The sequence below is a fragment of the Sceloporus undulatus genome, chromosome 6, assembly GCF_019175285.1.
Source record: "Sceloporus undulatus isolate JIND9_A2432 ecotype Alabama chromosome 6, SceUnd_v1.1, whole genome shotgun sequence".
Taxonomy (NCBI): Eukaryota; Metazoa; Chordata; class Lepidosauria; order Squamata; family Phrynosomatidae; genus Sceloporus; species Sceloporus undulatus.
Window position 1 is genome coordinate 156221231 of NC_056527.1, and position 25656 is coordinate 156246886.

General features: G+C 42.8%; 3 protein-coding genes across 7 annotated transcripts in view; 2 read left to right on the top strand and 1 right to left on the bottom strand.

Annotated features, from left to right (window-relative positions):
- Window positions 1–25656, top strand: part of PATL2 (PAT1 homolog 2) — a 741315-nt gene that overhangs the window by 544280 nt on the left and 171379 nt on the right. The window lies entirely within an intron of this gene.
- Window positions 3038–12099, top strand: LOC121934805 (neuromedin-B-like). Its single transcript, XM_042475674.1, has 3 exons — window positions 3038–3351; window positions 9867–10084; window positions 11875–12099. Exons 1-3 carry the CDS (start codon window positions 3201–3203, stop codon window positions 11914–11916), a joined length of 411 nt encoding a protein of 136 aa, XP_042331608.1. The 5' UTR covers window positions 3038–3200; the 3' UTR covers window positions 11917–12099.
- Window positions 15466–25550, bottom strand: DUOXA2 (dual oxidase maturation factor 2). The gene is made up of 7 exons (XM_042475667.1): window positions 25516–25550; window positions 23093–23254; window positions 21422–21479; window positions 19846–19980; window positions 19163–19376; window positions 17933–18147; window positions 15466–16141 (listed from the first exon to the last, which is right to left on the bottom strand). Exons 2-7 carry the CDS (start codon window positions 23237–23239, stop codon window positions 15939–15941), a joined length of 972 nt encoding a protein of 323 aa, XP_042331601.1. The 5' UTR covers window positions 23240–23254; window positions 25516–25550; the 3' UTR covers window positions 15466–15938.

A 25656-nucleotide genomic window follows, 5' to 3' on the forward strand; every position in this document is an offset into this window, starting at 1 on the left:
ATTTGCATTGTTTTAAAATATGTAAACTACTTTGAGTCCATTATTGGGAGAAAGGCAGGATATGAATGAATGACATGAACAAGGAGCCTTTTGGTCCTTGCTGGAGATGCTGGAGACTAAATCTGAGATTTCTTTGCTTGCAAAATCAGACACTGCTTTTGGGCTTCAGTCCTCCTCCTATTCAAGCAAATCCACCCCAAATTTGCCACTGTGTAGGACTATTTCAGTTCTCCATGTTATTTAATGTAACAGGGTCTCTTGTTTTCCTCCCAGGTAATCTTATTGTGCCACCCTGCTGCATCTCATCAGAAATGCTTGGATGCGTCCAGTAATTGCCCCTGGGAATGGAAGGCTGCCTGCTGCCTCCTTTAGGCATCCTGTAATTGGTACCAGTTAATCCCACTCTCTGCACATCTTTGCTATGAACTTTTCTACGGCTTTGGCCCTTTCACAAAACAACAGGACAACAGCAACCAAAAATCCACCTACGAGTAAGTGCTTAGCAAAGGCCCAGACTTGGCACATCCTCAAATCTTGGACCGTAATCCCCCAATGTTGACAGTCCTTTTTGCTTGCAGAACAAGCTGTAAGAATGAATAATGCAATCTTGGTTTTTCTTTTCTGTCTTCACAGTGTCTAGCAGCTTTTGACTCTGCAGCTGCTGAGTGTATTCCTTCAGACAATGCCATTTACCAGAAGGCAAAGCGTATAAAGCATTTAGTTCCTTGGAGATTTCAGCTTGGTTTTGAAGCAACTCAAATTTCTATCTCTCCACATCTGTATAATTTTTAAGCAGGGCTATGAAGTCTTTTAAAAAAAATATTCTTTTTTGCCATTTTAAAATTTAGAAAATTACATCATTAAAAGAACCTTCCTACCCATCTTCTTGTCCAATATCCAGGACATTAACTACATTTGCAAGTGAATTTGGAAGCTACTAACTGTTTTGTTACCATGAGATACAACAAACATTGTGCAATGCATGGCAGCCAGGATGGTCACTGGAAGATCTAGAGGTGACCATATTACACCAATATTTAAAATCCCTTCACTGGCTGCCTATTAATTTCCGGGCTCAGTACAAGGTGTTGGTATAACCTATAGAGTTTATCACAAGGGAGGAATTTCTCTTAATTTTGAATGAAAAGAAAGTGGGGTCAGAACGCATTCATGTGAATTCACTAGTTCAGTGAATTTACGTGAATTTGAATTGCATTCGAACTGACTTCCCATTGCCCGAAAGTAGCTTACCATTGCCTGAAACTGCATGTGGTAGTCTATCACACACTAGTGTGAAACCCCATGATGGCATTCGGACTGACTTCCCATTGCCCGAAATTGCATGTGGTACTCTATCACGCAATAACGTTAAACCCCATGATTGTGTTCAGATTGCCATTGGATTATACTTCCAATTTCCCTTGTCTGATAAACTCCTATGAAGCCCTTCATGGCTTGGGTCCACTCTACCTAGAGGATCACCTTCTCCCATACAATCTTCCCCGCACATTTGAGGTCCTCAAATTAAAACCTACTGCAATCAGCTAAGATTAGGCTGGCTGCAGTTACTCAGAGGACCTTCTCGCCTGCCGCTCCCAAAATATGGCATGGGCTGCCGGAGGAGATTCGATGTATCACTAGTCTGGATTGCGTCAAAAAGGCAGTCAAGACACCTCTCTTCTGGCAGGCCTTTCCAGAGTAAGAGCAATACCCTAACAATCTGTGACTGATGGTTGACAATCGCCTAGTTGCCTCTGCTATGGTTATTGTTATTAATTGTTAAGTATTTAATTATTTTTAAATAATTGATAATTGAATTGTATTTTTATTACTGATGGGAGGGGTAGGGTTATAATGTTATTATATGATATTTTATTGATATTGTATTTTATTGGTTTATTTTAATGCAAGCCGCTTCAATCGTCCAGAGGAGCAGGATATAAATTATTATTATTATTATTATTATTATTCATAGATGCATGGCAGAGCTGTTAAATGTGGTAACCCTTGCACTAGAGTTGGTCCTCCACCATTGGCTTTCTCTTCCTGGTACGTTTCCAAGAAGGAAAGAAACAATAGTAGCCATAGGAAACATGGCTCCAGCCCAAGACACATTAATGGGAAAGGAATACAGTATTAGCAAGTCTTCCACATAAGATAGCCTAAGAAGCACTGATGTATGAAACTGTTGTTGTGTGCCTTCAAGTCATTTCTGACTTATGGTGACTTGAAGGCGAACCTATCATGGGGTCTTCTGGGCAAAATGTGTTCTCTCAGCCTCAGAGAGTGGACCCAGCAGCCCCCCTCTGAACACTCTTGCCAAGAAAACCCTATGATCAACATCCAGGAGTAGCCGTCTTGGCCCTATAGCAATTCCAGTAACAGCAAAAATCCACCAAAAGGGCATTTAACACCTGCAAAACTGGCTAGGATTAAAAATGGAACTAATGGAAATAAATGTCGGAGATGCAAAGGTCTTCACAGCTATATCTTTGAATTCAACATCTTTAGTTAGTCTCAAAGTGCTACAAGATCTCTCTGCGTACTGATTCTACAGACCAACAGGGCTATATCTAAATATACCACAGTATAGTACAATATAATACAGTATACAGTATACTAAATCTGATGAAGTAGACGAAAGTCTACGAAAGCTCATGCTGCCACTTTCTTTCTTTCTTTCAGTTCATCTCAAGGGTGCTACAAGATCTCTCTGTGTACTGATTATAGAGACCAACACAGTTATATTTTTGAATTCAACTTCTTTCTTTCAGTCTCAGAGGTGCTAAAATATCTCTCTCTGTACTGGTTCTACAGACTAACACAGCTATGTCTTTGAAATTGCTTTTTAGTACTGTATTTTACACTGAAGTATTTATCGATGTTTTACTATAGTTGCAAAGTGCCATGTAGATTGGTGGCACTATATAAATAAATCATCATCATCACCATCATCTGGGTGGTCTCTTTGAAAAGACGTCTGTCCTTATTGGACCATGACACCCCCCCCCCCCCAAAAAAAAAACCCTCCCAAAATCTGGGCTACTTAAGGCAGAGGACTAGAAGGGAAGGTAGGTGATACAAGGCAAGGGCTTGGAGTAGAGGTGAGGAGCGGCGCCCTCTGGTGGCCAGACGAGGTAAAGCAGGGAGCATCTTTCTGACAGTGGAACATCCTCCAGCCAGCGGACCCGAAGGAAGCCATGGCCAGGGGTGTTCAGTCCTCCAAGATCCTCCAGATCGCCAGCCTGGCTTACCTGATCCTCTTCAGCACCACCACCAGCATCCCCTCACCCTCTCTTGGCGACAAGAGGAATGGACCCATCCGTCTCAGGGAAAACCTCTGGGCAACAGGTACTTTGGAAGCCACTCCAGGGCTGCATCCACACTACAGAGTTAATCCACTTTGACACCAGGTCAAAGATCATAACCACCAAGAGGGACAAGGCTCTGCAAAAATGTAGGATATTTAAAGGGGGAATGGTTAGCCTTGACCAAATAATAGCTACAAACACTCCGCGAGGTGTAAACTGTTTTAATGTGTCTTAAACATTTTAATCTTTTTTTATTAGTTTATTTCATTAAAATTATAAACGTACATTCATGCATAGTTCTTATCCTAGCTTACATTCAATTCTTAAAAATCTTTATATTACTTGTACTTTGTATATTAGTTATTCTTAGACTTCCATTTGCTTTCTTAGTCTAAAGGAAATAACACAAAAAAAAAAAAAACCACCAGATCTATCCTTTTTACAATTCCTAATATATGTCTATTTATTCTTAAGAACAAAGCAACATTTTTATCTTTTTAAAAGTGTTTGCTGTTTTAATCTGTCATTTGTTTGAATTATTGTAGTAATTTAATTCTACAAATGATCGGCTGTGACCAAATAATAGCTAAAAACACTCCTAGGGGTGTAAACTGTTTTAATGTATTTTAATCATTTTTATATTATTATTATTATTATTATTATTATTATTATTATTATTATTATTATTATTTAAAGTATTTGCTACTGTAATATGTAAAAATGAATTATTGTAATAATTTAGTTCTATTTTAATGTACTATTTTTGTACACTTTTAATTGTACTGGTTTTTTAATGTAAACCACCTGGAGTCCCAGTGTTGGGAGAATAGTGGGATAATAATAATAATAGTAATACATAAATAATAGCAAATAATAATAATAATAATAATACATCCATGCTGCTTAGTCCTGCTCCAAATGGAGGATGTATTGGAATTCCTCCTGGACAGAAGGTGGGAATGGAAGACATGTCTGGGAAAAGGAGGACATGTGGTCACCCTGAGCCTGACACCACTTTCACATGCCACTCGATGCTATTGATTCTAGGGATCTCTAGTTGTGCGAGACATTTAGCCGCCTCTGTCAGAGAAGTCTGGTGCCACCACAAACTACAAATCCCAGGATTCCTAGCATTGAGCCAAGGCAGTCCAACAAGTGGGGTCAAACTGGGTTATTTCTGCAGTGCAGATGCAGCCTAGGGCAGGGGTTCCCAATGCAAGATGATATCTCAGGGGTGTGTGACAGAGTGACAAGTCGGGAGTCATCACTCCATTTATTTTTGGAACAAATTCGATTTGCAGATTATGCAATGAGTTAAAAGCTTATTTTGTAAAGTTCCGTTTGCTCACGGTTCCATGTGTGGTTCGAAAATTAGAAAATCAGACTTCTTCCTCTTCAAAGGTAGCATTGCTTTTGTAGCGGGTGCAAACAGTAGTCAAACATTTCTTAGGAAACAGAAAATTTGGGAACCACTACTGTAGGAAAATGTCTTATTTTAAGTCAGTCTCTTGGCAGAGAGCTCAATGTTGTTGGGTGATGGGTTCTCCACAATTTCAGACAGGTATCTTTCCACGATGCCAGGAATTGAACTTGGCACCTTCTGCATTTGAGGTATTTGAAGCCCTTCCCTTCAAAATAAGGTGAGAGTCCATATGGTTCCAAATAAAGAGCAGTTTTAAACAGAATTAATGAGAGCCAGTTTGGTTTGAGGGTTGGACTTCAACTCTGGAGAACAGGGTTCGAATCTCCACTCAGCCATGAAACCCACTGGGTTTGCCCAGGGTGCAAGTCACACTCTCTTGGCCTTAGAGGATGGCAGTGGCAAACCGCCTCTGAAGAAAGTTGCCTAGAAAACCCTAGGATAGACTGGATTTCCTAAATCAGAATGTATCTGGAGCTGTCCTCTCTCCCGGTGCTGAAGGCACCACAGTGTTTGCCATTCAATGAATGGCTTTAAAAACCTCCAAACAGGAAAAGAAAAATGTACCACATAATAATGCATTTGTTTGCAGTTTAGGTAAAGGGAATAATCCACGACTGTAAGGGGAAAGAACGGCGACCATTTGAGGTTATCATTTAATTAAGTAAACCATAATGTTAACCAATAGTGGTTTGAAACAAACCAGTAAGAAAAGAAATGTAGGTATTATCAGCTGGACAAACAAAGTTAAAATAAGGCTAGACTACAAGATGTGTAAGATTAGAAAAACAAATTCAATAAGAGACATATATAAAAAATTATTCATTGTATTCATCATCTCTTCCGTATTCTTTCCTCGGTTTGTAAAATTAAGACAAGAAGAAGTAAATGTGTTGTAGTTTACAGAGGAATCTTTTGTAGGGAGGCAAAGAGTACCATAAGCAAATGTTCTAGGAAAACAAAAGAGAGATCTACAAAGAGCATGAAGCATCACATTCAGAGGCATGTTAGAGAAAGCGTCAGCTACACACTGAACCTGGTATTACTTTTTGCTTTTAAGAATTTAAAGCGAGATTCATTAATATAACAAAATAATCCCTCCTTGGTTGAAACAAACATTATATATAAGGAAGTCTTTTATTGTTTATCTCTATTTTGTGAAAGCGCCAAGCTTACTCAATACACATATCATTGTGATTTATTTTGTATTTGTATTTTTAAATAAATGAATGAATAAATGAATAATCCACTAAACTAAGTCAACTATCACCCCTTTCTCCCATAGATTCAAAAGGGACTGGTTCGGTTGGCACATCCTTTCTGACACTTTTTACCCAACAGATTGATCCCCAGCCATTAAACCTATCTGAGGATTTGGTGGCATTAAGACCTGGAGCTGGTCATTCCCATCTCAGTGGTGAATCCACTCTGCCTTTCAATCCAGTTTTCAATGGTCATTTCCAATGCATGGCGACCCCAAGGTGGATGTATCACAGGATTTTCTGGGCACGTTTCTTCCGATGGGTCTTGCCATTGCCATCCTCTGAGGCTGAGAGAGTGTGACTTGCCCAAGGACACCCAATGAGTTTTCATGGTCAAGTGGAGACTGGATCCCTGGTCTCCAGAGTCATAATCTGATGTTCAAACCACTACACCATGCTGCCTCTCTCTCTCTCTCTCTCTCTCTCTAATATATAATTATATAACATGTATATCCAGTCACTATTCATTCTTCCATATGCTCACAAATAATAAAATAAGCAAGAAAGCATGAATAAAAAAATAGAGGGAAAGAGAACATACAGGAAAAAAGAAGAGTTAAATGATACTGTATGTAAGAGAGAGAAAGAGCAAAGAAAATAAAACCATCAAATCATCTTTATTTCCAGGCATCTGTAGTAATATATATTTGAATTAAAACTGTTGAAGGAGATATTTTTTAACATGTTAAAATTCAGGAGCGGAGTCTGATAGTAGACTGAATGCAGCAGTTTATTTAATGTTTTAATATGAACTTTAGAGGCATTATGGAAACCCGCTGAGTGACCATGGGCAAATCGCACACTTTCAGCCTCAGAAAACTCTGTCATAGGTTCTCCTTTGTGTCGCCATAGGTCAGCAATGACTTGAAGGCACACAACAACATCAGCAACAACAACAATGATGATGATGAACCTATTTGGGGTAGAGTACGGGAAGTTGGATAGTTCCTTGAAAGTTTGGACTAATGCCTGGAATAGATTTAGCAATAACTACTAGCCACCATTAGATGCGATTTTTATGCTCAGCCTTTTCTAGCAATACACTTGGCATGGTCTCTAGGGAAATGTATGGCCCAAAACCATGTATTAGGATGCTGTATTCATTCATTACATGTGTGTCAAAAGCATATCTAATGCAGCAATTGCATTTCTAGATTAAATGTTTAGCACTAGAGTTGAAATGAATCCAGATGGGAACTGTTAGAGGAGAGTTTTGCTATCAAATTCTGGTTTGCAAATCCTCTGTCATATGTTTCCCTAACGTCACTCACTGCCAATCCAATTATGGGTAATGTTTAACATACAGTTTCAAGAAGCAGGTTATAGCTCTAGTTAGTTTTGCAATGATATACTCTACTTAATTTGTATGCCTTAGCCTACTCTGGAAAATTAATGTTTTATTACTTGCAGTAAATAATTATTTTACCAAGGACTTAGCAATTATTTACCAAGAACTGCCATTTTGTCTCAGTTCTAAGATTCTGAAATGACTTTAAAAAAAGAATGCCTAATAATAGTCCAGGTCGAAGAATGTAAATGTATTATATTTGTTTCCTTGATTTCTTTTGTAGCGGCATTTCCTTGACCATGCTAAGGTTGGTCACACTTCAGTTTCCTCCTTCTGCCCTTCACCTTATCAGAAAGAAGCCATTTTATTACTCACATTGCCCCTATTTAAACAATTCCTTTGATTTCCTTCAGGGTGATTTGAAAATTGTGTCTAAATCTCTTATTTTTCTGGACAGGCGTTTCATCTATTTCATCAGATTTTCAGAGGTTCATGACCCATAAAAAGATGAAGCGTGGCTTGGATTTGATAGGCATTCTAGTTCAGAGCGTGGGATTCATATTTGGAATTCTGTTAGCAACATATGCCAGTGTAATGTAAAATTACACCAGTATATGTTCTTTTATAGTTATTATAGATGGAAATATCCAGCACCTTCATGGCAACTTGGCTACATTACCTCCTTCCCTGCCACTTGGGCACTGTTCCAGAGCCATTTAATGGCTGGGGGAGGGCAGAAGAAGCTGTTTTTGCAGCTGGGTACTCAAAGAAGCAGGTATCCATCTGGATCTTTCAGGCGCTCTCCAGAAGCCAAGAAAGAGGATTCATCCATGCATCCTTCTGAAGAAACATAGCCAGACAGTGTCTAGGCACCTCTACCCACAGCCACAGCCTGGAGACAATTTATGACCGCTAGCACCCAAGTGAATAGGAGGCAGGTGATGTGCACGGGGAAAGGGTAGAGTTAACACCTGGTAGAGCTTTACACTTTATGGTCCATTAAGTTGATACAGGTTTTTGGCCAATGAGTCACACATGAATAGACCTCGGTGACATCAACATGGAGGATCTAGTGTCAAGTTCAGGCTTAGCAAGAAGGGGTTTAGCAGAGCTGGAGAGAGCTCCAAATGAGGGAGCTTAACAGCACCTCGCTCTGCCAACATCCAGGTCTACACTAAGGCCTTCTCTTCCATTTTGCAATGACTGTTCTTCCCAGGCTTCACCTACTAGTACTCCTCTTTCTCTTAAGGAGTAACCATTGAGTATGCGGCCAGTATGGGCATATAGGTTTTAGGGATCTTGGAGGAAGATGTACTGTCCCAGTGTTGATCTGTGCTTAGACTATCAGGATCTGGGGTCTCTGGTTCTCTAGTTGTCCTTGGACCTGTTCTGCTGGCATTGCTGGTCCCTCAGCCTACTGAGGTCTCTTCCAGACTGGCCTAAAGCCTCAATATTTGGTTGGAGTTATTGCTGCAGTATTCATTTTCTTTCTGATATTTATAACCTTCTTTCTGTTTCAGTATATTTCTTGTGAATGTCCAGTACTAGCCACAACTTTTAAAACCCACTTCAGGGTTTTTCTCTCCCTGTCCTGGGAATTTCTGATACAGGGTGGAGTAAATATCACAAACTATACAACCAAACACAAGAGAATGAGAATTTAATTGCTAACAATAAGCCCAACCTTCAAAAACACTTTGTGGGAACAGTAGCAGGCACATTATTATTATTATTATTATTATTATTATTATTATTATTTCTTATCCACCTCTCCTCACAGTCAAGGCGGGTTACAACATTGCAAGGATAAGACCACAACAAACTGTACAAATGCATAGTTTAGAGGGAGTTACAGACTTGTTGTGGCTCTTTCATGGTAAGTATCACACATCCATATCTATTGTCTCAGTTCTTCCTGCTGTACTTTTGAATGGAAGACATTTGAAAAAGGGACATGACCTTTGTCGCAATCGTTTTTCACTGATCTTCATTCCTTCATTACATTTCTGGTTACTACACTCAAACGTTCTCTCCCCTTCCCTCCTTTCTTTTTTTGGTTTTACACCTATGACACTGACTAAAATGTTACGTTTACGTGCTTTAAGATTATTGTAACAAAAAATGTGTGAAAGCGTGATTCTGGAGAAGGAAGATGGAGATGGGAGGTGTTGAGTTCATGAAGAGAATGGCAGAGGATGGGGAAAACCATGCTCACACCAGATCAAGTGGGAGAAAAGAGGGATTGAAAACACATGTGAATATTGGGGGTACCGCTAAACTCCACCACAACCAGAAACATAACATGGCCAATCCTCTTGTATATTTAGGGCATGACGGGATGTGGGAGCAAAAACACCAGTCACAGGGTGTGAAATCCTGAAACAGAAAGCCCTGCCATTTACTGGGACTGTTGTACAGTCTGGGGAACCCTGAATCTCTGTCCCATCTGCTTCTAGACATCTAGGTTATGATATGTGGGCTTCCTTAGATGCCTTGCTCTGAAGTTGCTCAACAGCTACAAGCCAATCTGTGTTGCCTTGTCATCACACTTTCCTACTCTCCCTACACTCCCAATGTTGTTTCAGGGCACTTTATGGGGAAGAAGAGCACCCTGGGCTCTTCTCATTTGCTGCCTTCATCGCCGGAGAGTGCAGAGTCCGATAATATCCCTGAGGCCTTGAACCCAGTGGTCACAGCAGTCTTGGAAGATATGAAGGAACTAATGACGAGAGAACTTCTTAAAATTCTCCTGCAGTGGAGACTGCTAGAAGGGAACCAAGGGAAAAGTGAACCCAAGGATCAGGTGAGAGCCCTTCAAAGGATAATGTGCTCAGTATGTATTTCATTCTCATGTTCCACACATTTCCCCTTCCCACAATATTCCTGTTGGAAGGGTATTCTTTTTCTCAGAACACCAACCATACCTTTTCTCCAATCGCTGGCGATGAAGTGTTGTGAGATGGAGGTATCACAATATCACCTTACTCCTGTTCTGATTGTGGGCACTGTATGATTGAAGGTGGAGGTGGAGAAGCAATACACAAAGGTTAAAATGTGTTCATGGATTGCTTTGAATGAATGAATGAAAGGCACTGAGATAGCTTGGAGGAGAATCCAGCATCTCTGATATCCTCTTACAGATCCTCTTACATTTGCATGAACACACTTTTGCTCACTCTCATCACATATATGTGTGCATACCTGCACATGCATGTACACATTTACAACTACTACTCCAAGGCAAAATTATCATGTGATGGCCAAGCCAGATGTAACATACAGTTTTTCTGTAGAAAGTAGAACTAGGATCATGGGTGGGGGAGATAGCATGAACTCTTCCACCTGATCGGAATCAGCTTTCCTTCCAGTGAAAACAGCAGGATTGTGTGTTTTGTGTGACTTTCCAACTGAGGCTTCAACAAGGTCAAAGAGGTAGCATCACCTATTCCACATTCCACACAGTCTTCTTCCTGTTTGGGTGTGATTATAATCCAAGAATATGAATATGCCCCTCATCCCATGCTTGGATCCAGGAGCTATTCCAGGTCTTTTGTTACCTGAGCTCTGATCACCTGCCTACTCTCAGTGGTCATCTATGTATCCTGTGCTTATTGCTTGTCACTGTCTGGGCTAAGCAGGTTCATTGCAAAGATACAGGCAGAATTGGAAATATTGACATAAGCAACATGAGGTCAGTCTTATAACATGAGGCAGCCCATCTCCCCAAAGGCCTTGGAAGGGTGATCATCTATTTGTTGACCAGATGCATTGCTCCAAAACCTTGGCCTGTTCATGATATTTCTATCTAGAGCTTAAAAGTGTCCAGGGGATTCTGAGTGCTGCAGTCCAAAGAGGGACTATCACAACTCTGATGCCATCCACAGGAGGAGATGAGTAGATCTGAGATGAAGAAAAGTTGACAGATCCTAGCCAGGTGATGGTGAGAGCCCATCAGATGTCTACTTCAGAAGGATCCAGCTTGTTTTTGACTATTCCAGAGACCAGAACACAAACCAGTGGGTTCAAATCACAAGAAAAGGGATTCCACTAAACATTTGGGAAGAACTTTTTACTATAAGAGCTTTTCATTAGTATAATAGATTGCCTTGAAGACTGGTGGATTCTCTACCTTTGTAGATCTTTAAATAGAGGTTGGATGGGCATCTCTCTGAAGTGTTTTAACTGAGTTGCATGGCAGGGGATTGGATTAGATTAGATGGCCCTTGTGGTCTCTTCCAACTCTAGGATTCTATGATTCTCTATCCAGAGGGGTAGTGGGATACCTACATAGGCATTTACCTTATACTGAGTCAGATCCTTGGTCCACCTAACCCAGGATTGTCAAGTCTGACTTCCAGTAGATCTCTATTGCTTCAGAAAGGATTCTTTCCTAGTCTTATCTGGAGATCCCTGATATTCCCTGGTGGTCTTTTATCCAAATGCTAACCAGGCCCAATCCTGCTTGGCTTCCAAAATAGAGGGAATCGGGTATGTTCAGAATGGCATGACATTTCTCTCTCACCAGCGGAGAAGACTGGTTCACTCCCTCTCTCAATGATTTGCAAACGCTGCTGTGTGTCTTTTTCATTGCAGGAAATGCCTTCGTTAAGGAAGTTGCTGGCAAAATACATTTAAAGAGAATGAACTGAAAATGACATCATACACTGTTGGAAATAGGGGAGAGGAGCTTTTGAAGGCCCTTCCCATTGAAAAGATGACAAATGCAAGAACTGTGCTGTCAAATATCAAATTGGTAACGGTAATCCTAAGATTGATCACTTCTCCAAAGGACCAAGTACTGACTGTACAGAAAACTCTTCCTGCTTCCTTGTGCTGTGGCTGCTGTTGGGGGTGGCATTATGAATAAATGTCCCCACTTTGCACAGCTGAGAGCAGTCTTTTTGGCTGGTGATGCATTGCTGAGTAAACTGGGGGGAAATGAGGGAGAAAGAAAGAAAGAAAGGAAGGAAGAGGGGTATCCATCCTATCTTGCACTATCCATGGATGCAGTAGAAGGTATTGATCTGCTATGTCATAATAATTACTTTCACACCAGACAGTGTCCTGACTGTTCCCGAAGCACAAGGGATTGGAGTCCTGGGAAATTCAGCAAGGATGATATTGTAAGGTGGATCTAACTATTCAGCAAGTATTATATTGTAAGGTGAATCTAACTGGGGCGGGGGGCGGTGGTGGGGGGTTGACATTTACAATCATGAACAATTGAATGTGACAAAACCTTCCTTTGCAGCCTGGCAATGCCACAACCAAAGCATTTCTGGGGCACTGGAGATCAGGTTTGAAGCACTGTGAAATGACATCTTCAGCATGCTCCCAGTTATGGAGTGCCTTCAGAACAGACAGGGTCTCCAAAGGGTCCTATCACAACTGCTTGTCCCAAGTCACTCTGTGACTTGGAACATGCTGAAGGTGTCATTTCCCAGTGCTCCAATCTTCAGTATTCCAGAAATGCTTTGGGGATGGCATTGCCAGGCTGCAAAGGCAAGTTTAGTCACATTCAGTTGTACATGACTGTAAATGTGAAGCCCCCACAGTTAGATCTACCTTACAGTATTAAACTTGCTGAAAAGGATGCCCGTCACTGTCTTGTTCCAATTGTTGAGGTTAGATCCAGTTGCCAATCTGTCCAGCTTTTGCACATGGAATAGGAGAACTGCCATCTTATCCTTTGCCTCAGTCAGCTTAGCAGTTTTAAGCTGCTTCTGGTGGTGATGAGAAATTTTTGTTCTAGCGTGTTCTACGTTTTTAATTGACTCGATATGGTGCAGATGAAATAAGGGCTGTTTAAGAATATAAAGTATCTAGTCAGGAGGTAGATCGTGCAAGATCTACAAATCCATAGCTTTCCTGAACTCCCCCAGGGAAGTGGAATATCTTTCAAGGGGAGATCCAGTGTGGTGTAGTGTTTGAGGTGTTTGAGATCAGGGTCCGAATCCCTACTCGGCCATGGATTCCCCCTGGGTGACAGCCTCAGAGGAAGGCAAAGGCAAACCCATCTGAACATATCTTACCAAGAAGTCCCTTGGATTGGATTGGATTGCTGGCCAGGGATAGTCTGGGTAGAATTAAGTTATTTAGGGACCCAGTTCTACCACTAGCAATGCATTCTATTGCACAATAAAAGAAAGAACAAAATGGCACTTCATCCTGATTCCAGATGCAAAAGCAGACTGGTCTGGCATCTGAAATTTATGGTGGTAGGGCAGTATCTTCCAAGGCACTTAAAGGCTGCAGGCTAGTTTATTTGCTTAGCAGGGACCAGAGGGCCCACATCTCTGTACTATAATGGAAAGAAATGACCCAGAATCTGAAGAGAACCATTCAGGAGCCAGACATTGGAGATTATCAGATGGGGATGGGACAGGGTTGGGATCACTCTCCTGTCCTTATCCTATCCATGACTGTAGTGGCGTGAAAGCCTTTCAAAATGTAGTGCTGATCCTGTCATTATCCTGTCATTGAAGTGGAATTGTATTCATGCAAAGTCCTATTAATACAAAATGCCAGGACAATTCCACTTTAATGACGGGACAATGACAGGATCAGTGAAATGTCATATGAAAGTCTTTCATGCAATCAGTTAATCACGCTTCCCAGACAGGACAATGTCCGGATAAGTGTGACATTGTGTGAAAGTCCTTCCCACAATTGCACAGAAAAGACCAGAGAAAGATGTCCTTTTCCCGTCTGAAAATCTCCATTGCTGTGCCCTAGCATCTGCTGCTTGGGATAGTTTATTGAATTTGTCCTAAGGCAGAGCCAGGCTTGCTGTATAATGAAAGATACTGCACTAAGCCAATCATGCATAAAACATCCCAGGAAACCAGTGCATCAAAACAGATGAAAATAGCATTTTTATGCTGCTTCACCACCAGACAGGCCTTATCATATTAAGCCCAGACACAGTGATGTGGACACAATTAATGGTTTTCAAGATTTTATTAGCAAATCAAATGCTTCAGTGGCTTGCATTACTATGCAAAAAATACAAAATAATACAAAATATAAATATATAGAAGAATAACCAGCTCAAAAATCACATTTGCCAAGTTACAAATACACACATTCTTACTGCTTCAGAAATGCCATATGCAGGCGCCACTTAACATGAATGGTGCCCAGCCCACCAAGGCAGACAAGGATAACTGGGACATAGGAAGTGTTTGTATCTTTTGAAAGAATTGCAAACCATTTCTGACATTCTGTTTGCACTGATAGCCACTGGCTCCTTTGTTAGTGGATGGTGAATCCATGCTGGGTTTTAGAACAGATGTCAATGGGACCAGCCAAAGTGCTAAACCTGTTTTGAGGCTGAGTTTCAGCACACCATGTATAGTGACTTTAAAGTTTGCACTGAAACCCAGATTGGATTCACTGCCCCACTGACAAGTCACCCTGCACACTGATGAAATGGCACCATGCAGTCATGCCATATTTAGTCCTTAAAGGATTCTCTTGGGTAACAAAACTATGGAAGCAGCACTTTACTCTGGAAGAACCCTTGAAATAATTTCCAGACCTCAGGAAACCCCTGTATTTATATTATTGCATCAACAGCTTTTTAAAAAGTTTCAACCACAATCTCTCACACAACCCCTAGCAACTTTGGCCGAGAAGCTCTGTTTGAGAAACCTTGCTTAAAAGCTAGATTTCTCAGTTTCATGGTAATCACTAGCAACAGAAAGGACATCGTATGAGAGCTGATCCCCATGGGCAAACTGGCAATCCCACAGTGAGCAACCCACTCGTGTCCACTAACTGATCCAGTTGTCCTCACTTACCATACAAAATAGAAGCTACTCTGGGTATGGTGCAGGGGCAGATACATGGGGGGGGGGGGGGGGAGTTGCATTCTTCTCAAATAAGCTTACTAGAAAAACAGCTTTAGGGTAGAAGAAAGTCCTGGTCTAGTAAGACTATAAATTCTTCCTATAATGATGGGTCCCAGATAAGAACATCTCCTTAATCTTGGTCATCAGAGTGCTGTGGATGGAACCTACCCCTGGAGGTTGCCAATTGTGTAATACTGCCTCCTTAGTGAATTGTGGCATTGTTAAGTTGAATGTACAGCCAATGTACCTATGTGTCTGCAGGTACAATGTTCATCCCTGTGCAACATATGCATCAGTGTAAAACTATGTGCATTGACACCATATGCTCATCTCTGCTTCTTCAACCTTGAGCTGAAATAGCCATTCTGCATCAGTAAGAAGTGTCCAACTGCTTCCACAGAAGAACTTACACATGTGTAAGCCATCAGTATTCCAGCCCATGGCCTCTTCCTTCATAGGGATCCAGGGGGAAGACATATAGGCAGGCTCACTGAGCTCCTATGCTGCCATCTTGTCTTGCAGAGCTGCAGAAGCCTCTTGTGGCTGGAAGCCCAGGGGCAATGCCTTCTCAGTTCAATGTTAGCTATCCCTCTGGTTTTCTTCCCACAGTTGGCGGCATTACAACACCCAGAGAAGTGTCTTATGATTGTTTTCCAGACTCAGCACAAATAATGAGGCTTGGACCTCAGCTACCTAAGGTTACAGTGGCAAGAAAAGTCCAATTTGGGGTGTCATGCCATTCTCTGGCTTGGCCAGGACAGACTGCAGTCACTATTCAAAAGAGTCCCAGGCCAGGTTTGTGCTCTAACTGTTCTTGACAGTCAGTCTAAAATTGGGCTGTGAAGAGATGTTCTGAAGTTGAGGGAAGTGAGGATTGACGAAGACCTCTCCTAGCACAGCTTTGTCTTCTTCCTCATCATCATCCAGGTCAAAGAAAGCTTTCAGGAGGTTCGGGCAGGCATAGTTCATTGCGATCACCACTGCTCCGATCAGGAAACAGAGCAGCCCTGGAAGAGAAAAGCAGAGAAGGGCCAGTCAGCGGGTAACTCAGTCAGAACAAAACCTGGCTCCCTTGCAAGCAAGGAAGAGAACATACACTTGTAAAATACTTCTGTGTTTGCTTTCAAGCATTTATGGTTCAGGAGAGCATTCTACACTTATCAACAGAAGAGGTCCATTTAACCCAGTTGTTTATTCATCCCTTTCACTGCAGAAGCATGTGGCCCAACCACAAAACATTCCCATTTTCTGAACGAGGGAACATTACATTCTTAAGGAGGGCCAAAAGCCTTCAGATACATATTTCAGAGAGGGAGGGAGGCTCGGCTTCTTAATCGAGGCCAGACCCAATGGAGCTACATAACTATAGCAGTCGAACACCACTTTATCTGCCTTGGCTTCTGATACTTTGGAATTCTGTTAGTTTGAGGCGCACACCTCAAACTGCACAACTAGAGCTCTCCAACCCAATTCTAGGTAGCTCACCAAACTTCAAGTCCCAGAATCCCAGTAGCACCAAAAGATAATAAATGGGAAGTGTAGATACTTCTTTGAGACAGATCTTGGCCCAATGGTTTGACAGCACTAAAAGGAGGATCCCTTAAGATGGCCACCTTAGAATGCGGCAACTTCAGGAAAGCTCCACAACAGGGATAAGGAACCCAAAACTGCAATTCCTATCAGCTAACTAGTTCACAGGTCACACAAGCAATTCAAATGCAATTGTCGTCTTTGACAAAATGTCTGCTACCCTCCATCCCCATATAAGCATTTGTTCAACTATGCAGGTATGAGTAGGGGATCTTTGGCTCTTCATACGTTTCCAGCTTCCATACCCAACAATGCATTCCCATTACCCTTGCTGTGTGGGCTGATAGAAGTTGCAGGCCAAAACATCTGGGCAGCCAAAGTCCCCCATCCCTGGGATAGATGAAAGCCATCGTATTAGACAAGCCATGGATGACATGGACAAAGCATGGCTCCTTTCTTTACCTAGAAATACCTTCTTTGTGTATTTCAGACTACACTAATATAGTGCTATGATTCCACTTTAATTGCCATGGCTACATCCTCAAGAATGCTGAGGCACTGGAGCTCTCTACGTGTGTAATAGTTGGAGCGTTGGACTATAACCCTGGATACCAGGGTGCAATTTCCTGCTTAGCCATGGAAACCCATTGGGTGAGTCACACACTCTCAGCCCCAGAAAACCCTGTGATTAGTTCGCCTTAGGGTCATCATAAATCAGAAATGACTTGAAGGTACACAACGACAAACTACTTATCCCAGGATTCCACAGCCTTGACAGTTTAAAGCAGAATCAAAGAGCTATAATGGTGTAATGTGAACAGGCCCTCAACCCAAGCTTGGGAAACCCACTTACTACAAGGTGTCAGAGGCCAGGCACTCTCACTTCTTTGTAACGTGTCTTATACCGCTTCATGCTGAACTAGCGGTTTACAAGTGTAAGCTAATTGGCCCCAACAATCTGGGTACTCATTTTAGCAATCTTCTCGGAAGATGTAAGCCTGAGTCAAGCTTGAGCCCTTTCGCTGGTATTGAACTCACAACCTTATGGTTTTGAATGAGTGGCTGCAGTACAGGCATTTAACCACTGCGCCACCAGGGCTGAAGGAGTTGTTGGACCCAAGTCCCTGGCACTGTCTCAAGCTATGGCACCAGTGAGAAGATCCTTAGGGCTTCTTAGCCTACCTCACAAGGCTATTGAGAGGGCAAATGGGCAGAACAACATATACTACTTGAGATCTTGGAGGAAAGGCAAATTGAATTATCCTAACCTGTGACAAGCGTTAGCCAGAAAGATGCTCCGTAGGCAGCCTGCAGAGAAGCATGGCCAAATTGGATGATGCATGTTGGAGAGTTCCTCACTGTGGAGAAGGAGAGCAGTGCAAAGATCAGAAAGGCCCCTGTGACGAGGATCATGTAGCCACCATACACTGGAACCGGCATTGAGAAAAGCATGTTGGAGACGAGCCAAGCACAGAATGCAACCCTGTAATAAAGAAAGAACAGAAAATACCCACCTTAGCACAATGGCAAAACTCATTGTGTGTTCTTGCAGAGTTGAAGTACCTCGTCCTCATGAATGCAGACAAGGGGGGAGGAGGAATCCCTGCCTGAAATCCTGAAGAGCTGCAGCTAGTCAGAACAGAAAATACTGGCGTGGATTGTTATTGTTGTGTACCTTCATGTTGCTTCCAATTTATGGCAATTCTAAGGCAAACCTATCATGGGGTATCCTTGGCAAGATTTGTTTAGAGCAGATTTGCCATTGCCTTCCCCTGAAGCTAAGAGCATGTGACTTGCCCAAAGTCACCCAGCAGGTTTCATTACAGAGTCGGGAATCGAACCTTGGTCTCCAGAGTCATAGTCCAACACTCAAGCCACCACTGGCTTGGATAGAGAAGGGCAAAACCATGGTGAAATTGCCTCCTACACCTTTTAGAGAGAATTTGAGGACAAAGCATGCCTGGAGGCTGCATACTTTCTGCAGGCCACACTTTCTCACACCTGCCATTCAGGGACATGTTCAGAGAAGGTCAACCAAGATGGTAAGGGGTCTGAAAATCAAGTACTTCGAGGAACGACTTACAGATCTGGGAGTGTTTATCTTGGACATGACTGAGAGGTGATATGATAGTCATTTTTAAATATTTGAAAGGATGCCATGTTGAAGATGGACCAAGCTTGAGCTGCTCCAAAGGCTAGATCACAAACCAATGGATTCAAACTTCAAAAAAGGAGATGTCACCTAACACTAGGAAGAGCTTCCTGACAGTAAGAGCTGTTCCATAACAGAATGGAGGGTGGTAAGTTCTCCTTCTTTGGGGTTCTTTAAACAGAGCTAAGGTAACTAGCTCTCGGGAGAATTTTGATGGTGTGTCCTGCATGGCAGGAGTTGAACTAGATGGCCTTTTGGTCCATTCCAAGCTATGATTCTGTCCCCTGGAACTTAATTGTCCTAGTCTCTGATGGTCCCTTTTTGAAGAGTAGGAGGTTTCATTCACCATAAAGTAGCAGATGCATAATGCCCAGCAATCCTGTAGAGATTATGCAAGCCACAGGGGCTGTTTCCACTGAACTTCTCTGCCACATAGAGGATAGGATTCGGCAAGCCCCGATGCAAGCCCTCATTGTATTCGTAGTCATAGTTGGCCCCAAACCACCAGGGGAAATACTCGTTGTAGTTGATGGTTTCGTTGAGTTGATCCACAGGGTTTCCTGCAAGAGACAAGGATGTCAACTCACTATCAAAGGAAGAGAAGAATTCAGGAAAGAAGAGGGAGATGCCCAAGAACAAGGCTAAACGAATGACCATGTATCACATGGCATAACTCAAGGGTGGGCAAAATGTGTGCCCCAATGGCTTCTTTTTGCAATCCTCAAACCTTCCCAACTCCCCAGATCTTGCAGACCACCTTTTGTCTTGCCAGAAAAGCACCCCTACTGAGGCTTGTTCCATCTTGTGCACGTCAGTGACCAATGGTTTGGTCCAATTTAACATTGACCCTACAGATGAGTTGGGCACCAGCTTCTAGCTTCCCAAACCAGTCATGGTCTCTTATAATGTTGCAGCCCAACACATCTGTTGGAAACTGAACTAGGAAAAAACTGCTTTAGCATGACATCTAAAAACACCCAAGACTCATTGCTGGGCCTTTTCTTCCTCACTTTAGCATCACAGACTCACCAACCAGTGTGATGTTGACTCCCTTCAAGCCAATGTGGAGCCCAATATCTACATCCACCAGGGCAGGACTGAAGGACTTGTAGGTAGTGTTGGCCTTCACCTTGCCCCTCTCCCAGTCAGAGGTGAAGTGAACAGCTGGAAGATGGAGAAATTCTCAGTGAATATTGAGTCACCTTGCCAGCCCTTCTCTGAAACAGTGTTTCCCCAGAATAATAGAATAATTAACTCTTTATTGGGGACAGCCCACCTCATTTGCTCCTGATATAGACCCACCACTTTCCCTTCCCATTGACACTACAACTCCTATCCTTCTGAAAATATAAGTAATCAGCTAGGATCCTATCTCCCTACTTGAACATGCCTGAGTTCAGTGGTATTATTCTTTGGTGTCACCCAGTGTGGGAGCCCAGAAAGAGCTGGGAGAGCAGTAGACTGACCTTCCCTCCCTTGCATCCCAGGCTGGTCACCCACTACCCAGCCAAACCGCTGCTATGGGGGGGGGGTAGGGTGCTGTGACCTCTGGAGGTCCCCATTCAGGGTCCAGTATAGCTGATGCACCAGACTCTGAACAGAAGACACTGAGGAGGTTGGTGTTATGGCCTCTGGAGGTCCCGTTCAGGGTCTAGTGCATCTGCTGGGCAAGCAAGAAAAGGAGAAGACCCTCCTTCTCACTCATCCAGCAGCTGTGCCAGTCCTACTGGGTGTAACATCCCACCAGATGTACACCCCCTCCTCTGGGTGTCACCCAGTAGAATCCACACACCCCTAACGACACCTCTGCTCGAGTCTTGAGAACTTCTGGTGAGGCCCTGCTCACTGTCCCACCATCTTCATAGGTACACCTGGTAGGGACACAGGAGAGGACCTTCTTGATGGTTGCTCCCAAGCTTGCCAGGATGAAAGGTTAGATTGGCACCCTCCTTGCTATCCTTTCATAGGCAACAGGAGACCTGTTTGTTTGTTTGTTTGAGCAGGCCTTTGAGGGCTAACTGCTGAGAGAGGGAAAGTTTTTCAGGTTCTATATTGCTATATTTGTTGTTATATTTAATGGTTTGTTTTAAATTGCTTTTAATTTTATTGATAGTGCCCTTGAGGCTCAGATTGGGGAAAGGGAAGGATAACAACGGTATTACCAACAGCAACAATAGCTGCAACAATACGGGCAGAGAAAGGCGGGATGTTATATCTCCAGCAGCCCACCCCACTGTGTTGCAGTGCCAACCCTCCTTTTAGGCAAACTGGCACATATCAGGGCATGAATGGGCAGCAAATTAATACATTATATAATATGTTGCTGTACTGTTTTTGCTGCCAAGAATGGTGCTGGAGGGATTTTCTGCCTCTTATGCCAAAGTAACTTGGCTGACTTTGGACACTATGCATATATGCCTTAACATGACCAGGAGGAAGTGCTGTTTACTACTCTGCCTCAGGCAGTAGAATGTTTCAGGCCATCCCTGTTGCTCAGGCTGATTTGTTTCAGCCAAAGCATGCCCTGTACGTGGCAAGCAGCAACTCAGAAGTGGCTTAAAGCTCCCTGAGGGCTGAATGAGGACAGAAGGAAAAAGCTACTCACCAACAATCACTCCTCCAATAAAAAGGCTAATGATGACCCGGAAAAGCCAGTAGAGCCTCTGTCAACAAGAAAGATCAGAAAGTTACAACCAGAAGAGAACTTGGCAATGGCTTTTGGACACCCTGTGCTAATGGTTTCTGGCTATTTTTTTTAACTTGAAGGAAGGAACCCAAATGATGGCAAGGCTCATATCATAGAGGCAGTACCAAAAATGGATCCAAGTTTGGAAAGTACAACAAGTCCAAAAATCCCCATGTAAGCATGATGCCTAGTAGTTGTAAGCTTTGGGAGGAATGCATATTCTGAAGGACAATGGCAAGTGCAATCCATTCCATTAAATGCCATTCTCTCCTATGAGCCCTGCAAAGATGCCAGTTTTAGTTGGGCTTTACTTTTTCTTCAACAGGCTGGACAACACAGGGCTCTTTGAAATTGGATTAAAGAAGTTCTTGCACTATGGCTCCATGGGATTTGCCAGGTTTTGCTGGCTGTTGTCACCTCCTTATCCATTCCTTCCATTCTTTTAGGGAGCTGTTTGTAGTGATTTCTTGGCCCTGTACTAGGGTTCTATGAGGGTTCTTATATCAATGATTTTTGTTTAAACCAAGACATGGTTTGCTGGTGGTCCTATGGTCTGAAAGGCATTTTTTCTTCTCTGGATTTCTTTTACATTTAAAAAAAGAGCTACAGAGTTGAAAGTACCATTTCAGTAATGCACTACAGCAGTGCTTCTTAAGGTATCTGATGCTTAATCTGAAATATTACTTTTTCTCCAGTAAACCAGGGATTAACACCATATTTGTGCCCTCTGGCTAGAACTACTTCTTTCTTTCGCAGAGCAGCAGCCAATGGCTCCCAAACTGGTACTAGATTACAACTTGAGTAACACTTCATTAAAGTACTTTACTTCTTTTCTTTGAAAGAAAATAGTGTTCTCACATGTTTTCATATACTTCTCATATGTTTCAAAACGTTTGAAAATATTGCTTGCAGTAGTAATAAAATGTTGCACCTGGGGCCAAGCCTTGCAAAGAATAATAACCTGTGTTATCAGATAACAAATGTTATTTGGGCTGCATCTGCACTGCAGGAATAATCCAGTTTGACAAGGCTTTAACTGCCATGCCTCCATACTATGGAATTTTGGAATTTGTAGTTTTGTAAGCTATTTGGCCTTCTCTATCAGAGAGCTCTGGTGCCAGGACAAACCGCACATCCCAGAATGCCATAGCACTGAGCCATGGCAGTTAAAAAAGGGTGTCAAACTGGATTATTTCTGCAATGCAGGTGCAGACAAACCCACTGAACTGCAGCAACAAATATCACAACCTCTCAGCACATTTTGCCATCTGGAGAAGTCCTTATGAAGTCGTGCTGGAGGGGTTTTTTGTTTCCCTTACCCTCCGCTCTTCCTTTTGATTTCTTCCTTTTTCTTTTCTTTTTTTAAGATCGTAAGGCTGAGAGTGGAGACAACCTTGTCTTTAAGTGTGAGAAAACACCCCAAAGAGCATTTCTAGCAGTAGAGAAGGGACTAAATGCAACAACCAAACCATTTCTCACATGCTGAAACTCACAGCTCCTCCTGCCCTGCTGGTGTTTATTTTAAAAACACAAAGCTGCCGTATTTGGAAAGGGGATTTGGGAATGACAGGTAACAGTAGTACTCCTTACCGCTCTGCCACGAATGCCAGGCAAAATGAGTAGGAAGCTGAAGGCAATCACCAGGAAGACCACAATGACAATGATGGTGTTGATGTCAAACACGAAGGGCTTCCTTGGCTGCGGGTAGAAGGGGTAGACTCCATCGAAGAGTGTCATTTTGAGGCAGGGTGGCTACAAGGCAGAGCACAAAAGTCATGAGCCACTGGGTCACTGGGCATCATTTCCACAGGCAGAAAGTAAAAATAAGATGACAAACAGTGGCCATAACAAATAAAATGAAGGAAGGGAACAAACTTGCTCCAACTTTCCTGGCCTAGGTTTGAAAAGAAAGTCTTCTAGCTTTTCCTAGTCTGGCACATGTCACATTACAGCTCTCATCATCCCTAGCCATCTGGGGATGATAGAGTCTGTAGTCAAAACCCTGTGGAAGGCGAGATGATACCAGTCTTTGCTTTCTGCAAAGATTGACTGTACTAGGAACAGATAGTTTTGTTTTGGACTACAATTCCCAGACTCCTGCAGCCTCTGACTATGTTGGCTGGAGGATTCTAGGAACGGTAGCCCCTCAAAAGGGAAACATCATGGTATCATCATCATCATCATCATCATCTTTAAAAATGTGGTAACAATACAAAAAGACTATGCATCAAGAGGAAGGTGCATCTATACTGTAGAAATAACACAGTTTGACATGACTTTAATGGCTATGGTTCTCTCCTACAGAATTCTGGGATTTATTGTTTTCTGAGGCACTAGAACTCTTTGGCTGAATAGGCTAAAGACTACAAATTCCAAGATTCCACAGGAGGAAGCTACAGCTCTTAAAGTACTGTGAAACTGCATAATTTCTACAGTATAGATCCACCCTCAGGCAAGTAAGTTCTCAATAGAAAGAACTGTATAAAGAATCCCTGGAGTCCTATCTGACTTGTTACTTTAGGTGGGTTTATATATACAGGTACTTAACTACGCAGCAGAGGAACTCAGATCCAAAACACACTGGAGAAATCATCCAATTTGAGGCTGCTTTAACTGCCCTGACTCAGTGCCAGGGAATTCTAGGAACTGTAGTTTAAACCTTTAGCCTTCTCTGCCAGAGAGCTATGGTGCCACAATAAACCAATTCACAATAAACCACAATTCCTAGGATTCCCTATCACTGAGCCTGGACAGTTAAAGTCGTCTCAAACTGGATTATTTCTCCAGTGTGTTTTGGACCGAAGAAATACTTTTCTTGAATTGTGATGATGTGTAAGGGCACACCAGCAAGAGTGCCTGATGTGGATTGGCATCCATGAACATCAGAACCAATGCAATACCCATCAAGACTGAGGCCCATTGGGCATCAGACACCAATATGCATCAGGCTGGCTCTTGTTATTGTTACTGTGTGGCTTTAAGTCATTTCTGACCTGTGGCAGCCCTAGCATAGAGATTTCTTAGCAAGATTTGTTCAGAGGGGGTTTACCCTTGCCTTCTTCCCCTGAGGCTGAGAGCATGTGACTTGCCCAAAGTGTCTCCCTATTATTTTTTCAGAAGCTAAAGGCTCGGTTTCATCCATTCTTCACAAAGGAGTTGTTGCAACCAAGTGATCCCTCTTATTTGCCAAACCTTTCCCTGCCTCAAAGCAAAGCCTTTAAGGGGTGCCTTATTGGGAAATAGTGGGAAATACAACCTCTCTTCCAGATGGCTTGGAGGAAGAAGGCAGAGCAGAGGAAGGAAGGAAGCAAGCAAGCAAGCAAGCACCTGAAGAAACAGAAAAGAGTTGGACCCTGGGCAGTGGGGCAGGAGAGAAAGAGGGTTCCTCTGAGCGTGTGCAGAGGGACCAAGGAGATCTAGCCAGCTTCTTGGTGTGGGACTTTGGGGCCTGGAGAAGAGGCCAGAGCTGGACAGCAAAGAAAGCAGAGGAGAAGAACATCCATTCATTTGAGATGTGCTGCTGGAGAAGAGTGCTGCTGAAGACCCCATGGACAGCTAAAAAGACAAAGTACGTAGAGAGGTCTTGTAGCACCTTTGAGACCCATTGGAAGAAAGAAATTGGCAACAGGAGCTTTCATATAGACTTCGGTCTACTTCCTCAGATGCATCTGAGGAAGCAGACTGAAGCCTAAGAAAGCTCATGCTGCCCCCTTCTTTCTTTCAATGAGTCTCAAAGATGCTGCAAGATCTCTCTGTGTACTGATTCTACAACAGACTAACACAGCTATATCTTTGTATGCTACAGTATATTAAATATTAGCTGAGGAAGTAGACTGCAGCCTAGGAAAGCTCATGCTGCCCCCCTTCTTTCTTTCTTTCCAAGAGTCTCAAAGATGCTGCAAGACCTCTCCCTCCAGACTGTTGTCTCCTCAAGCATGGTCCAACTGGAAGGTCTTTTGGAAATGGAGGACGCCCGGATCCCCTGCAACAAGGAGGCACCGAAGCAGACTTACCGCTGGCAGGAGCTTTGCAAAAGGCACACCTTGCAACCTGGAGCGAAGTGATGCTAGAGGCAGTGGCGGGCTCGCCCTTTTATAGGGCAGGTGGCATGCAAATGAGGCCCCTTTGGTCACGCCCACCCGATGCCTCGCCCT